We start from the raw sequence: 15,623 nt of genomic DNA on the forward strand, positions 1-15,623 counted from the left end.
CCACAGCTTGAATCATTACTGGAAACCTATACATTTTAGACCAATTGAACAGAAAGTGCTCTCATCTTATGTAAGATAGGCTGCATTACTGCTTCCTGAATGTCCTGAGAAGTATGCGACCCTTGGTACGTGGTGTGGCGACCCTTGGTATGTGGTGTGGAGACCCTTGGTACGTGGTGTGGAGACTGCAGTCAAATTTCACTATCACAAGGAGTTCAATGGTTTATATTTATTGCTACACCTATTCCTTACCATAGTTCTAGAATGTTTCCATTTTGTCAGTTTATTCAGAATCCTCAGTAAGTTTATACATGAGTAAACATTCCTCCAACAGAACGGCTGATTGTCTCCCTTCTCCTGTCCAATTAAAAACAGTCATTGTAAACACAGTTAAAGGTTGAATACTTGATCAGCACCTTCTTTGTTTTGTTGGGCTTTAAGTCAAACACACATACAATCAAGGTCATACTGCAATACTTGGCTTTATGGTGAACTTAAAAACCTTGGAGCCCACATTACTTTAGGCACAGAGATGGTGCCTTTATACAACCAGCAGTATTTCATGAGCCAGCAGTGGCTTCCTAACATGTAAGTGTTCTACATTCCTAGAAGAGTTTGTAACCAAAAACAGACAGCTACGAGTGATTTCGATACAAAAACTGTATGGCTTCAGACGCCCCTCCTTTATAAATCTCAGTAAGCAAACACCTGTGGAGTTAAAATTCTTAAATATTCATCTCTGAGAAATGATTTTCTAAGGTAACAAAGCCACTCATATGATGGCTGACAACAAGCTTGACAGTTGGTTGGTTAAAATTGCATTATTCATAACTGAGGTATGGTGGCTTACAGCGAGACATAATAGCAGAATCTGACATTACATATCGCGAAATCATGAATATTCATGGGCATGAAAGTTCCTGGTTTTAACTATAAGGCTATTTAATGGGGACACAAATTCAAGAATTTCAACTTTTGATGATAAAATGAATGGGAATTTTATTTCTTCACTGGGAAAAAATTTGGGATTCAACCATAAGAATTAAGCCCCCAACAAATGTATAATTTCACAGTACTAGTAACTGTTTAAGAATGTATACCTCAGATTTTTCTCAATTTTGTCTTTTAACAGAGAAACTTGAATAAAATGCTATTTACTTTAAACAAAAACTATTCTAGGTGTACCCTAAGGTCTGTATCCATCTATTGAGCTTTTTTGAGCTTAAAGTGGACTTTTTTAGACACAGAAGTGTGTCTGATAAACCTAATGAAACAAAATAAATATCAAGATAAATTAGATCTTAAATTCACACAAACGAGTACTAATCCAAGCTGTGAAATAAAGCAACATCAAACATACCAAAGCATCAGCTGTGAGTTCTTTCTGCTCTCCAAGTACACACATTGGGAAATCTAACACTGGTATACTGCAAATTAGTAATTAACAAGTTTGTAAAACACATATGCCACTAAGATGACCATTACGAAAGTCACCAGGTGTGAAATTTTCAGTTTTAAGTATCCTATGACATTGACAAGATGGTCATGATGACCCTGAATTGTTCACTTGAGTAATATGAGCCACATGTTCCAAATGGCAAACTGATGCTAAAATATCAGAAAGTAGGTCAGTATGTCAAATTAATGGTCAACTGAAAGTCAGTTTTAAGATTGGTATGCAAAACTGTTCATGTCATCCAAATTTCAAGACTGTATCTTAAAAAACAAGAGATTAGGTCAGTAGGTCAAGGTCACAGTAAGGTGACCTGTAATCACTTGGGTACATCAGGTAAATATAATTAAACAGTCTAGGAAATATGATCTGATAATTTTTTAAGTATTTTTCCTATATAACTCATAAAACAAGTGACAGGGCGGGGCCTCTTTTACCCCAGGGGCATAATTTAAACAATCCTGTTAGAGGTCCACTAGGCAATGCTACATACAAAATATCAAGGCCTAGGCCTTGAATTTTCAGACACTAAGATTTTAAGTTTTCTCCTATATAAGTCTATGTAAAACTTAGGACACCCGGTGTGGGCCTTTCTTTTGACGCCAGGGGCACAATTAAACAATTTTGGTAGAGGACCACAAGGCAACCGACACACCAAATATCAAAAGCCTAGGCTATGCAGTTTCAGACAAGAAAATTTCTAAAGTTTTCTCCTTGGGACCCTGAGGCAGGGCCTCTTTTCACCCCAGGGTAATAATTTGAACAATTCTGATAGAGGACCACAAGGCAATGCAACACATCAAATATCAAAAGCTTAGGCCTTGCAGTTTCAGACAGGGCCTCTTTTCACCTCAGGGGCGTAATTTGAAAATTTTTGGTAGAGCACCACAAGGCAATGCTACATACCAAATAGAAAAGGCCTAGGTCTTGTAGTTTTAGATAAGAAGATTTTTAAAGTTTTTTTCCTGTAAAAGTCTTTGTAAAACTTAGGACCCCCAGGGCAGCAAATCTGAACAATCTTCACAGACAACAATTAGATGATGTCACACGCCAAATATCAAGGCTCTATGCCTTGCAGTTTTGGACAAGAAGATTTTTAAAGTTTTTTTATGGCAAACAGAGTTCTGCATGGAATGAAATTCTTTGAACAATTTTGAAAGGGGACCACCCAAGGATCATTCCTGTGAAGTTTGGTGTAATTCTGCCAAGCGGTTTTCAAGAAGATTTTTTTAGAAAATGTTGACGAACACACAATGCACGCCGGACGACGGACATTGAGCAGTCACAAAAGCTCAGCATGAGCCTTTGGCTCAGGTGAGCTAAAAACAATATGCATCTTACTAAAATGGAGCTTCACACTTCTTTATGCTAAGACTGAAGACCTTTACTGATATTGATTGCATCAGCAGGCAATAGGGTCACCAGATATCCTGAGAATAAGTTCGAGGGAAGGTGGTGATTGAATTATCAGAGTTCAAACAGACAAAGTTTGACTGTACAGCCCTCAAGACTACAAAAAGATATCAGCCACTAAAAGGTCAAAATATTGTACCTATCAGCCATTTTAGATACAGTATATACTACAGTACCACATGTTTCATAGAAATATACAACATTATTTCACTTTTCTTCAGTTATTTGAAGCTGAAAACTTAACTTGTTATCATCATATCTGAAATAGAGAGATGAAGTTTTTTTTTAACAAGGCTGTAAGGTTTGCACACTTACCTATTTTTGGCAGTGACATAGGATACTATGTTCTGATTGAAGAATTTCAAGACTAGTGGTATACAGTTGGCAAACACAAGGTGCTGAGACATAAACTCAAACTGTAAACAGATTATGAAAACAATTGCTTCTTACACTAATACTTCCTAAAAACTACTGAACTTCAAGCCATTATGTCTAAATATAAAAGTTCTGGTCTCCAATTTGACAAAAGCATTTAACCAAAATACAGTTAAACCTGTATTAAGCAGCCAGTTAAGGGAAAGATACAGTATGGCTGTTTAAGGTAAGTGTGTGTGTGTGTGTGTGCGTGCGTGCGTGTGTTCGGGTTTAACGTCTTTTCAACAATTTTTCCGTCATATAAACGATGGTGTCAACTTGTAGCAGTGAGCACAATGCCCAACTTTATAGTGCTGCCTCACTGGAATATCACGCCGTAGACACGTGGCATGATACTCCACCCAGTCACATTATACTGACACTGGGCTGACCAGTCCTAGCACTATCCTCTTAATGCTGAGCGCCAAGCGAAGAAGCTACTATTACCATTTATTCCGTCTTTGGTATGAGGCGGCCGGGGATCGAACCAACGACCTCCCGCACTCGAAGCGGACGCTCTACAACTAGACTACCGAGGCGATGTTTAAGGTATGTGGCTGCTGAAGACATGTTTGAATTAAAACAAAAGGGCAAATTGACATTTTAGCTGACCTGCTGCTTAAGGTAGTTCTGCATGTTTAGATCAATATTTTTCTACAATACAGAATTTTATTAAACCTTTATCAAAACTTCAGAATATACTAAGTTTGGCAAATAAAAATAACCTTAAGACACTGTGCTTGTATTTTTGATAGACTGATTTGAAAATTTTGGGCCATCATTCAGAGCAGATAGTGTCTGAAGGCAATAGTTAACAGCCAGATGGATGATGGACACTGGACAATGAAAGATCATAATAGCTCACCCTGAGCAATTTGTGCTTTAGGGGAGCTAAAAATTAATCTTGGAGTTTATGCCTTAATCTCTATAAAACAAAGAACTTTGATAAATTGAGGCCCAGTATTTAACGTCGCACTGACACATGATAGGTCATATGGCGACTTTCCAGCTTTAATGGTGGAGGAAGACCCCAGGTGCCCCTCCGTGCATTATTTCATCACGAGCGGGCACCTGGGTAGAACCACCGACCTTCTGTAAGCCAGCTGGATGGCTTCCTCACATGAAGAATTCAACGCCCCGAGTGAGGCTCGAACCCACATCGATGAGGGGCAAATGATTTGAAGTCAGCGACCTTAACCACTCGGCCACGGAGGCCCCACAGAAAGACAAGTTTTTGAAATCGAAAGTAGGCTGTCAGAACGTCTGCTCGTGGTGTCTAAATGCCAATTTTTCATGAACTTTTCTCTTAATTTATTTTAATAAGAGGTAATGTCATGGTAAACTTTAATATCAGATACTGTCAAATACTGTTAAACTGTCTTTGCACCCTCACATAATTGGCAAACACATTCTTTAAACTGGAGAATCAGGCAATGTTTATAAAAGTGTATCAGTATCTGGTTAAAACATTTTGGATATCCGAATTTTGACCAAGAAAAAATTTTGGGGTGGGGGATTTCAGATAAGAGCAGGCAGGATGAGAATCTAAAAACTAACTTTCTACTGCCTATACAGTAAATTTTCTACAATGTTAATTTAAACAGTTATAAACTATCATATTGTCTATCATATGAGCCGCACCATGAGAAAACCAATATAGTCTGTTTGCAACCAGCATGGATCCAGTCTGGTCAGGATCCATGCTGTTTGCTTTCAAAGGCTATTGCAATTAGACTGTTAGCGAACAGCATGGATCCTGATCAGGCTGCGCAGATGCGCAGGCTGGTCTGGATCCATGCTGGTCACAAATGCACTATGTTGGTTTTTTCATGGCGCAGCCCATATGGTCAAATAAAAGCACTGCCTGCAGGTGTCAATGCTCATTTGTAAATGCTTGACATAAGTCAACTTGACGTAAAACAATATGCAAGAAACGAGTTATGGTTCTTGGCTTTCTTGTTCACTTATTGGTGACAAAAATGTTTAAAGTTTCAAAACTATAGCATTCAAGAACAGTGAACCTATACAAATAGGTATACATATCAGAGTTCTGGTTCTTGGCCTATGAACTCATATGATAGTAATAAGCAAGTTTGATAAGTTTCAAAGCTATTGCTCTAATAATATTCAAGAAAAGTGGACATAAACAAATTCAAATTTACTAATTACAAAATAAGCCATAATTCAAATAGTTATGTTTCTTAGTCTTTTACTCATCTAATGATGTTAAAGTTTCAAAGCCATAGCTTTTATAGTTTTTGAGAAGAAGTGGACCTGAACAAATATTAAAGCAACACTGACGGGCAGCTTGTACATTTTTTCAAATGATTCTCCATATCTGAGAGTTACTGTATATATTAACGGAAAACGAAAAACTGGCCAATAACATTGTGATTAATCCTACAAGTAAATTTTGTCTATATTGTAAGAATAAATGACATATAAAGTATACAAAATCTAACCTGATATATATGATTGAGTTTGAAATGTTTCAGCATGAGAAGGATGAGCCCTGAGATAGCTTTAACAATGATCTCTTTATGTCTGTTTACATCTATACCCAGCTTCATTGACTGAAATACTGTCGTTCTGTAAAAATGAAACACAAGTCATATTTCTACAGATGATTATACAGGAATTTTTAATTTTTCATAAAATAATGGTTCACTTTTTGAAACAATTCCTATTTAATATAGTGTAATAAGTACAAAATAAAATCTGTAAAAAAACATGTACTGCAATACTCAACACCATATTAAAGATATCCAAATTGCATCTTTAATTAACTAATATGTTTTATTATCAAATATTTACAGTCTAACCTGTCTTAAGCAGCCAGCCAAGGGAAGCAGACAATTTGGCCGCTTAAGCCAGGTGACCGCCGATCGGAGGTGCAGCCAGTATATGTATTTTTCAGACTTCTGACCGGTCTATAGCCTTTTGGCCCATTTCTTTTTGGGGTTTCCATTATTATTTTGCCAGAATACAATGACGTGCATTTGCCTTCGCAGTACCAAAACTCTGGCGTGTTTTTTTTTACCACAAAAATTGTTACAGACAATTTTCCAACTTCAAACAAGTCTGTTTACAATTTTCGCCATTTTGGTAAGGGAAGCCACTCTCAGCGCTTATTGTCTACGCTAGATCTAAGATTGCCGTTACGTTCCGTAAAAGATAAGAGTGGTTTATATTTTTTTTTCAAACACAATTAATTTCGTATAAATTTAATAGTATTTTCATGACAGAAGTATAAACAAGAGGACCATGATGGTCCTGAATCGCTCACCTCTTCCCACATGACCCAGTTTTGAGTATGATGTCGTTTTTTGCTATTATTTGTGACCTAGTTTTTGAGCTCATGTGACTCAGTTTTGAACTTGACCTAGATATTATCAAGATAAAAATTCTGACCAATTTTCATGAAGATCCATTGAAAAATATGGTCTCTAGAGAGGTCACAAGGTTTTTCTATTATTTGACCTATTGACCTAGTTTTCGAAGGTACGTGACCCTGTTTTGAACTTTACCTAGATATCATCAAGGTGAACATTCTCACTAATTTTCATGAAGATCTCATGAAAAATATGGCCTCTAGAGAGGTCACAAGGTTTTTCTATTTTTATACCTACTGGCCTAGTTTTTGACCGCACGTAACCCAGTTTCAAACTTCGCCTAGATATCATCAAGATGAACATTCAGACCAATTTTCATACAGATCCCATGAAAAATATGGCCTCTAGAGAGGTCAAAAGATTTTAATAATTTTAGACCTACTGACCTAGTTTTTGATCGCAGTTAACCCAGTTTCAAACTTGACCTAGATATCATCAAGATGAACATTCAGACCAACTTTCATACAGATCCCATGAAAAGTATGGCCTCAAGAGAGGTCAAAAGGTTTTTTTATTATTTGACCTACTGACCTAGTTTTTTAAGGCACGTGACCCAGATTCAAACTTGACCTAGATATCATCAAGGTGAACATTCTGACCAATTTTTATAGAGATCCATTCACAAGTATGGCCTCTAGAGAGGTCACAAGGTTTTTCTATTTTTAGACCTACTGACCTAGTTTTTGACCGCACATGACCCTGTTTCGAACTTGACCTAGATATCATCAAGATGAACATTCAGACCAATTTTCATACAGATCCCATGAAAAATATGGCCTTTAGAGAGGTCACAAGGTTTTTCTATTATTTGACCTACTGACCTAGTTTTTGACGGCACGTGACCCAGTTTCGAACTTGACCTAGATATCATCAAGATGAACATTTAGACCAACTTTCATACAGATCCCATGAAAAATATGGCCTCTAGAGAGGTCAAAAGGTTTTTTTATTATTTGACCTACTGACCTAGTTTTTTAAGGCACGTGACCCAGTTTCAAACTTGACCTAGATATCATCAAGGTGAACATTCTGACTAATTTTTATAGAGATCCATTCACAAGTATGGCCTCTAGAGAGGTCACAAGGTTTTTCTATTTTTAGACCTACTGACCTAGTTTTCGAAGGTACGTGACCCTGTTTCGAACTTGACCTAGATATCATCAAGATGAACATTCAGACCAATTTTCATACAGATCCCATGAAAAATATGGCCTTTAGAAAGGTCACAAGGTTTTTCTATTACTTGACCTACTGACCTAGTTTTTGACAGCACGTGACCCACTTTCGAACTTGACCTAGATATCATCAAGATGAACATCCAGACCAACTTTCATACAGATCCCATGAAAAATATGGCCTCTAGAGAGGTCACAAGGTTTTTCTATTATTTAACCTACTGACCTAGTTTTTGATGGCACATGACCCACTTTCAAACTTGACCTAGATATCATCAAGGTGAACATTCTGAACAATTTTCATGAAGATCTCATGAAATATATGGCCTCTAGAGAGGTCACAAGGTTTTTCTATTTTTAGACCTACTGACCTAGTTTTTGACCGCACGTGACCCACTTTCGAACTTGACCTAGATATCATCAAGATGAACATTCAGACCAATTTTCATACAGATCCCATGAAAAATATGGCCTTTAGAGAGGTCACAAGGTTTTGCTATTATTTGACCTACTGACCTAGTTTTTGAAGGCACATGACCTAGTTTTGAACTTGACCTAGATATCATCAAGGTGAACATTCTGACCAATTTTCATGAAGATCTTGTGAAATATATGGCCTCTAGAGAGGTCACAAGGTTTTTCTATTTTTAGACCTACTGACCTAGTTTCTGATGGCATGTGACCCAGTTTCAAACCTGACCTAGATATCATCAAGCTGAACATTCTGACCAATTTTCATAAAGATCTTGTGAAAAATATGGCCTCTAGAGAGGTCACAAGGTTTTTCTATTTTTAGACCTACTGACCTAGTTTTTGATGGCACGTGACCCAGTTTCGAACTTGACCTAGATATCATCAAGCTGAACATTCTGACCAATTTTTATGAAGATCTTGTGAAATATATGGCCTCTAGAGAGGTCACAAGGTTTTTCTATTTTTAGACCTACTGACCTAGTTTTTGAAGGCACGTGACCCAGTTTCAGCTTGACCTAGATATCATCAAGATGAACATTCTGACCAACTTTCATGAAGATCCCATGAAAAATGTGACCTCTAGAGTGGTCACAAGCAAAAGTTTACGGACGGACGCACGGACGCACGCACGCACGAACGGACGACGGACACCGCGCGATCACAAAAGCTCACCTTGTCACTTTGTGACAGGTGAGCTAAAAAATCACAAATATTATGCTACTAATTAGTTATCGAGTATTATCTTTAACCGAGGTCAAACTGTGAACAACAAAACTGACACGAGGTGACACGCTAATTACCGATAATTACTGGCCATTTGATCATAACAAAAGGGGATTACACCTTTGGTTATCAGTTTTAATTGAGAAGCTCATGTCATTTTGTCATTCTTGTGGTGAAGTCACGCGAAACTTAGCAACCACGTGCTTCTCAAAATCGGGTATCTTCGGCGATTATTGCCTAAAAATAATTGGTTTAAGAAGAAAAATGGCCACTGAAAGGGGTCAAATACGGCGGTCGGGAGGCAATTTCGGTGGCCGCTGAATAAAGTGATAAAATAGAGGAAAATCTGTCGGGGGCGTCATAAAATGGCCGCTGAATGGAGGTGACTGCTGATCGGAGGTGACCGTTAGTACAGGTTAGACTGTACTTCAAATGTAGAAAATCCACATCAAATGCATTTAATTTTACTTAATATATAAAACAACTTTGTATGCAGAGAGGCAACCATAATAAAATACCTTGAATCAAGTCAAACAACAGTCAATAATTAAAAGATCTGGAACATTTTTGTGGCAGTATATGTTTCGACTGTGTTTACCTATGCACGCATCAAATGTGTACTATTGAACCCTAATGCATAGTTCTGTTAATACACACAAGAAACATGTTAATTTCATGTTTACATAAACTATAATTAGGTAGCAATTGTTTATATTTTCAGATATGAAATTTCAGTTTAGTATACCTTTAAGAGCTTAAAGTTTTTACAACTGGCCAGATATCAAGAAAGTTGTACCAACTATTTTTATGTATTACATAGAGCTGCTACCAGTAGCTGGTGTCAAAAAATATAACAGTTATTTCTTACGGCATTTCTTCAGGCAAGAGGTCTGCCAATATATTTATTGAATCTGTCTTTGTTTTTGAGGTTGGTGCTGCTGCCAACAATATTTTCAGCAATGCAATCTATAATACAATAAAACTCCATTAAACATATCAATCTCCCTACTGCTACTTTCCAAAACGTCAATGAGCTATGGAAGAATTGTGTCCCAATATTTACTAGAAACAATTATCAAAATACCGGTATACAGAAATTGTATAAAATGGTGATTATGAAGTGCAATTATGCCAATGACATTTCACTGTCAAAAGTTGAATTTGAAATTCTGCTATTTTCTATGTGTATATGATTAACTTTCCCATCCGTAATTTTATTCTAACACTCATCCCAAACGTTGTACTGTAGGGATGACCTTTATTCTAACACCCATCCCAAACATTGTACTGTAGGGATGACCTTTATTCTATCACCCATCCCAAATATTGTTATGTAGGGATGACCTTAAGGTAGTTCTGCACGTTTGATAAACCGGAAGTGATGGCGTAACGTCATTTATCCGGAAAACGTAGAATAAAGCCTTGATTTGGCGTACGGAAATGAAAATCATTTTATCAATTAATCGTAAATTTATTACAATGGCATTGTTGCTATATTTCTAAAGTCAAAATATGGTATTAAAACATATGACACGTTAAATAATTCAAAATAATGTGTTAAAATTAGCGTGAAATGTCCGGTTCACTTTAATCATGGTCAAATATCTTTAAAATACGCACACGGACCTATACATTTTATTTCATCAAATTATATACCATGTCTTTATTTACAACTGTGAGAAGTTTCGTCAAAATCTACATTGTAGAATAATTTCTATTCGCGAAAATGTTATGATAGTTATGATTTTCCCATAGACTCCCATTGTGAAATATTGCGTGAGGTCCATATTTTTCAAATCAGTCTAGCAAAAAATCTAGCACACGACCCTATCTTTTTTATTTGCTAAATTTACTAGATATGTTCTGAAGTTTTGAAAAGTCAGAGTTTAATCAAATTCTACATTGTAGAAAAAAAATTCGATCCAAACCTGCAGAACTACCTTAATTCTAACACTCATCCCAAACATTGTACTGTAGGGATAACATTTCTTCTAACATTCATCCCAATCAGTGTGCTGAAGTGATGCCCTTTAGTCCAACACTATCCAAAACGTTGTACTGTAGGGATGACATTTATTCTAACACTCATCCCCTACAGTGTGCTATAGGGATGACCTTTATTCTAGCACTCATCCCAAAGTACTGTAGGGATGACCTTTATTCTAACACTTATCCCAAACAGAGTACTGTAGGGATGACCTTTATTCTAACACTCATCCCAAACATTGTACTGTAGGGATGACCTTTATTCTAACACTGATCCCAAATTTTGTACAGTAGGAATGACTTTTATTCTAACAGAATATTCTTTTGTTTGAAGATAAACATTTTTCTGACAGTCATTTAAACAAGCTGCTTGAAGACTTACAAGTTACCCATTGGTAAGTATAATCAATCATGAATCAATCACAAACCTCATTTTCATTGCAGCATTATCTAAGCATATTATGATAATCTCACCATATACTGTGGTAGGTTGGGTAAAATAGCCTGAAACAGCACTTCAGATGGTGTATTCGGGACGTCAACTTCTGGCTGAGACAATGGGTTCTTGGCAATCTCCTCTTCTCGTTTGACCTGAAGCTCTGACAGGGACACATAAAGGTGCTGAAAGTAATAACATGAAATAAGTTAAACAAGCCTTAATGGTTTATCAACATGAAATCTGTAATGTCTATTGCGAGAAATGCTACATAAAAGGGGAAGAACTCCTAACCATAAGTCATCGTTTAGTTTTTCATTAGTAGAGGAAAACCCTAGGTGCCACTCTGAGCATTATTTCATCACTGGTGGGGCACCTAGGTAGAACCATGGTGGACCTTCTGTAAGCCAGCTGGATGGCTTCCTCACATGAAGAAGTCTATGCCCCAAGAACCCACATCAGTGAGGAGCAAGTGACATGAAGTCAGCAACTTAAACAATTCGGCCACAGAGGCCCCCTGAAAATGGTATGACAATTTTAAATTTAAGAAAATGGCTAACTAGAGGCAGCCATTTGATTTATGACATCATTTACCTTCTGATGAACTATCTATTTAGCAAATTCCCTTCCAATAGATTTTTTGTTCTAGTTAGAAACAGAAAAGAAATTATTGTTCAAAAATAATTAAACATGTCATTCCATTTTATGCTGCCACACACCTGTACAGGTTACAATACACAGCACATTTGATTTTATGCTTCCACAGATCTGTACTGACAGGTTACAATACACAGCAAGTATTGGAATTGGAAATTAAAACTTGTGATCTTAAGAGCTAGGTGGTCATTGGTCACAGGTAGTGTGTGTTTCATACAGGGTTTACTGTAAAACAATGTATTTAAGACAAAAAGTGTGTAGTAATTTGGTTATCTGTGCTCCTGAATTCATCAGTGTTTACATAATTCCTTTAAAGTTTCTCTCAATATCACAAACTTGAAAGACAAGTTGGGAAATTAATTAAACAGCAACCCTATGACAAAAAAGTCATGGATCTGGTAGCCTTTCAAACCAGACAATCAATCTTGAAACCTCTGAGTCAGCAGGTCTCCTTTCTGAACTTTGAAACACATCTCTGAGCATTAGTTATGACTTGATGTACAGATAAATCTGCCTTAGCCACAACCTGTATTAAGCAACCACTTGCTTTAATCAGGTACTCAGATAACTTCATAAATTGGCATTCTGTTTTAGCTTCAACTTGTCTACAGCAGCAAACTGTCTCAAGCAGCCAGACTGTGTTCCTCCCTTGACTGGCTGCTTAATACAGGTTTTACTGTATTTTGTAAACGAGTAAAATGAGGTACCTGTTTTAGAACTTTTACACCCTCATGTATCGGTTGAGGTAATCCTGCCAGGGATTCTTTATCATGTTTGACTTGAAATCCTACAAACTTTGCTCTTGTGTGCTCCAAAAACATCTCTAAATCTTTGGTCCTTGAAATAATCAAGTATATATGATGGTTTTGATATCAGGATGAAGTCAAGATTGTTTAAAGCAAACAAGAAGTTATTAATAATCTAAGTTCAAAGAAATCTCAAGCAACATGCAAAACAGTGTTTTACGACTTTCATGCATATTTTTTTTACTAAAGAAGGGTCACAGCTCTAGTCTTGTTGAGTGAAATCCTGAAAAAACATCACAACTTCGTATTCTGAATAACATTTTTGAAATTTTTATCAGACAGAATGAGGGATGAGAGCAAATCTAACTGCCCCCCCCCCCCCCACAAAGTTGTGCAAGTACATCATGTTCAACTAAATTTCATGTTGGTCACCTGCGTGAAATTTCATTTGAATTGTTGTATTTCAATCCACAAACTTGAGCAAGTTTGGGTGCCCCGGTGTCTCCTAACTTCATCTATCAAAGGGAAAAAAATGTCATACACAGCTACGCTGCATGTTGATAAACTGAATGCAGTTTCAAGGAAATCCTTTAAATTGATGGCATATTAGAAGTCTACTATTTATACAACCCTAAATATTGAGTTTGTTTTGTTATTATCACAAAAAACGAAGTCTTACCTCACTTTTGGTTTCCATGGTAACGTTCTTTGAGGTGTTATCCTTGGGGTTGATGGTCGAGGTGGGGTTGGCGGCAGTTCATCATCGCTACCTGATTTTGCTGTATCCAACTCCTTAAGTATGTCATCTTCACCATTCTCTACTCCGTTACCATTCTCAAATGGATTTTCATCAAGGCTGCTCTGTTTTATCAAACTCTTGAATTAAGCCGTTGCCATGACAAACGACGAAGGTCATGCCAAGGTCAAGGTCATTGTTAGGAGCAGAAGTGAGCAGCAGAAAATAAAGGTTAGAAAGGCAGCCATGTTAGTATTCAAAGTATCAGCTCTCTACTATGCATTCAAAATATTTTCATTTTACAAAAAAAATCATATTGTATAAAAATCAATTTGATAATTTTTACTGGTAATCTAAAATGTTTAGCATAATTTTCTTTTAAATGGTTAATAAATACCCTCAATATTTGAAAAATGCTGAAAAATGCCATAGTTCTATGTCATCACCCTGCCAGAACAAAATGTAATTTTGCATTTCATTAATAGTTTGATATTTCTGTATGTTTTTGCTAAAATGGGAATAAAAATAGTGTTCGGAGAGGCTGCCTTTTAAAGAGTCCATACAGACTTACAACATGTACACAATGTTGACTTGCACTTCACAGTTCTAAATAAACTTCCACTATGAAAAAAATTACAAGTCACCCATACAATATTTTCTGTGGTGATAAAAATATATTTTTAGACCTTTGATGAGATTTATGTATGGACATAAATGTTTTGGATGTTGAAAAGAACTGAATTATAGTTGTCACTGCCTCAAGACAAAAATTATTATTAAAGCTAAATGGCATATTTATATCTATGGTCTATTCATTCCTCTAATTCAATTATGATGACTTAATTCTGTCAGCTTCAGGTTTGTGTGGGCATCTATGCCAAAAGGCAAGGATAGTAGTTCTGGAATATTGGCAAAAACACAATTGAGAATGGAAGGCATTTGATTCTGCACCTTAGCTTGGTCTTAAAAGTAGAATGAAGATATCTGACAACAAGCCATATCAAAAGGCGACATATCTGACTGAGCATTAATAGCGCATTTCAAACATCTTTTTCATCTATGTGCCTATGCCAACATAAATTATATCATCTTTTTGTTTCGCCTGCTGGCAGAAATTTGTCACCATTTCCAAATCCTATAACATTTAGCTTATATTCAGGTTTTTAGTGTAAAACTTCCAAGAATATGGTCAATGGAAACAGTTGTCCAATTAGTTAATGACTCATAAAGATTGTGTTGTAAAATATACACTGTGTATTACACTTTCATTTTGTTAAGGACATAAATTTTACTGTTAAGTGTTTTTCATTCTCACATTATCTAATCCAACTATTGTATACAGTAAAATACCGTTCGATGGAGGTCACAAGGGGATTAGCAAAATGGTCGAGTTTTCAAGGAGTTTTGAGTAATCCTAACATAGAAAATAGAAGAAAAAAAGCCAAGGAACATACAAACCACTCAAGTATGCCCTATTGAACAAGCAACTGAAGCTCGAGTGAATGGTATTTCATCTGCCAGCACAACAACAATATCTGTATAGACCCTTAATAAGGCCCTAGCAAGCATGAGGTGAGGTGAAAGGTCTAGGGCAGAGAGTAAGTGGATACAGTGAGGGGGTACATGCAGTATATACACCAGCTACCTTTTCTACATGATAAATCATCTGTTAGCATAGTAACACAAGGTACATGTCAATGGCTGAACGAAAATCTCTCATGAATTGTTTAATTATAGAAAAACTAAAAACAGTTTTTGACAAAGGATCTCAAAATTAATATGACAGGAGACAGGAGCATTTGTGAGAGAGATGTACCAGCTTTAAAATTAGGTAAATTTCAGAATGCAAACATTGTTATTCATAAAACATTGAAACTGTGCTCAGAAACTGATTAGATGCTGATTTTTGTTTACAACTGATCTCCAAAGTCTGTTTGAGCAATGTTCCCCTCCCCTTCTGAACCATGTTAACAGTCATAGTAAATGTTTCCCAGGCAACAGTACATGTCTCTCACAAT

General features: G+C 36.5%; 1 protein-coding gene across 3 annotated transcripts in view; it reads right to left on the reverse strand.

Annotated features, from left to right (window-relative positions):
* LOC123528673 (striatin-interacting protein 1-like) overlaps nt 1-15,623 on the reverse strand; it is a 49,365-nt gene that overhangs the window by 5,830 nt on the left and 27,912 nt on the right. For 2 of the 3 annotated variants that reach the window (XM_045308576.2, XM_045308574.2), the window contains 8 exons: nt 13,549-13,730; nt 12,831-12,960; nt 11,505-11,651; nt 9,913-10,010; nt 5,743-5,869; nt 3,182-3,282; nt 1,361-1,427; nt 253-357 (listed from right to left, as the gene is read on the reverse strand). In XM_045308576.2, the coding sequence (XP_045164511.1) occupies nt 253-357; nt 1,361-1,427; nt 3,182-3,282; nt 5,743-5,869; nt 9,913-10,010; nt 11,505-11,651; nt 12,831-12,960; nt 13,549-13,730 (957 nt within the window). Of the gene's footprint in view, nt 1-252; nt 358-1,360; nt 1,428-3,181; nt 3,283-5,742; nt 5,870-9,912; nt 10,011-11,504; nt 11,652-12,830; nt 12,961-13,548; nt 13,746-15,623 lie in introns of all 3 variants that reach the window. The other variant, XM_045308575.2, reaches the window with a different exon arrangement.

The sequence above is a fragment of the Mercenaria mercenaria genome, chromosome 13, assembly GCF_021730395.1.
Source record: "Mercenaria mercenaria strain notata chromosome 13, MADL_Memer_1, whole genome shotgun sequence".
NCBI classification, from domain to species: domain Eukaryota; kingdom Metazoa; phylum Mollusca; class Bivalvia; order Venerida; family Veneridae; genus Mercenaria; species Mercenaria mercenaria.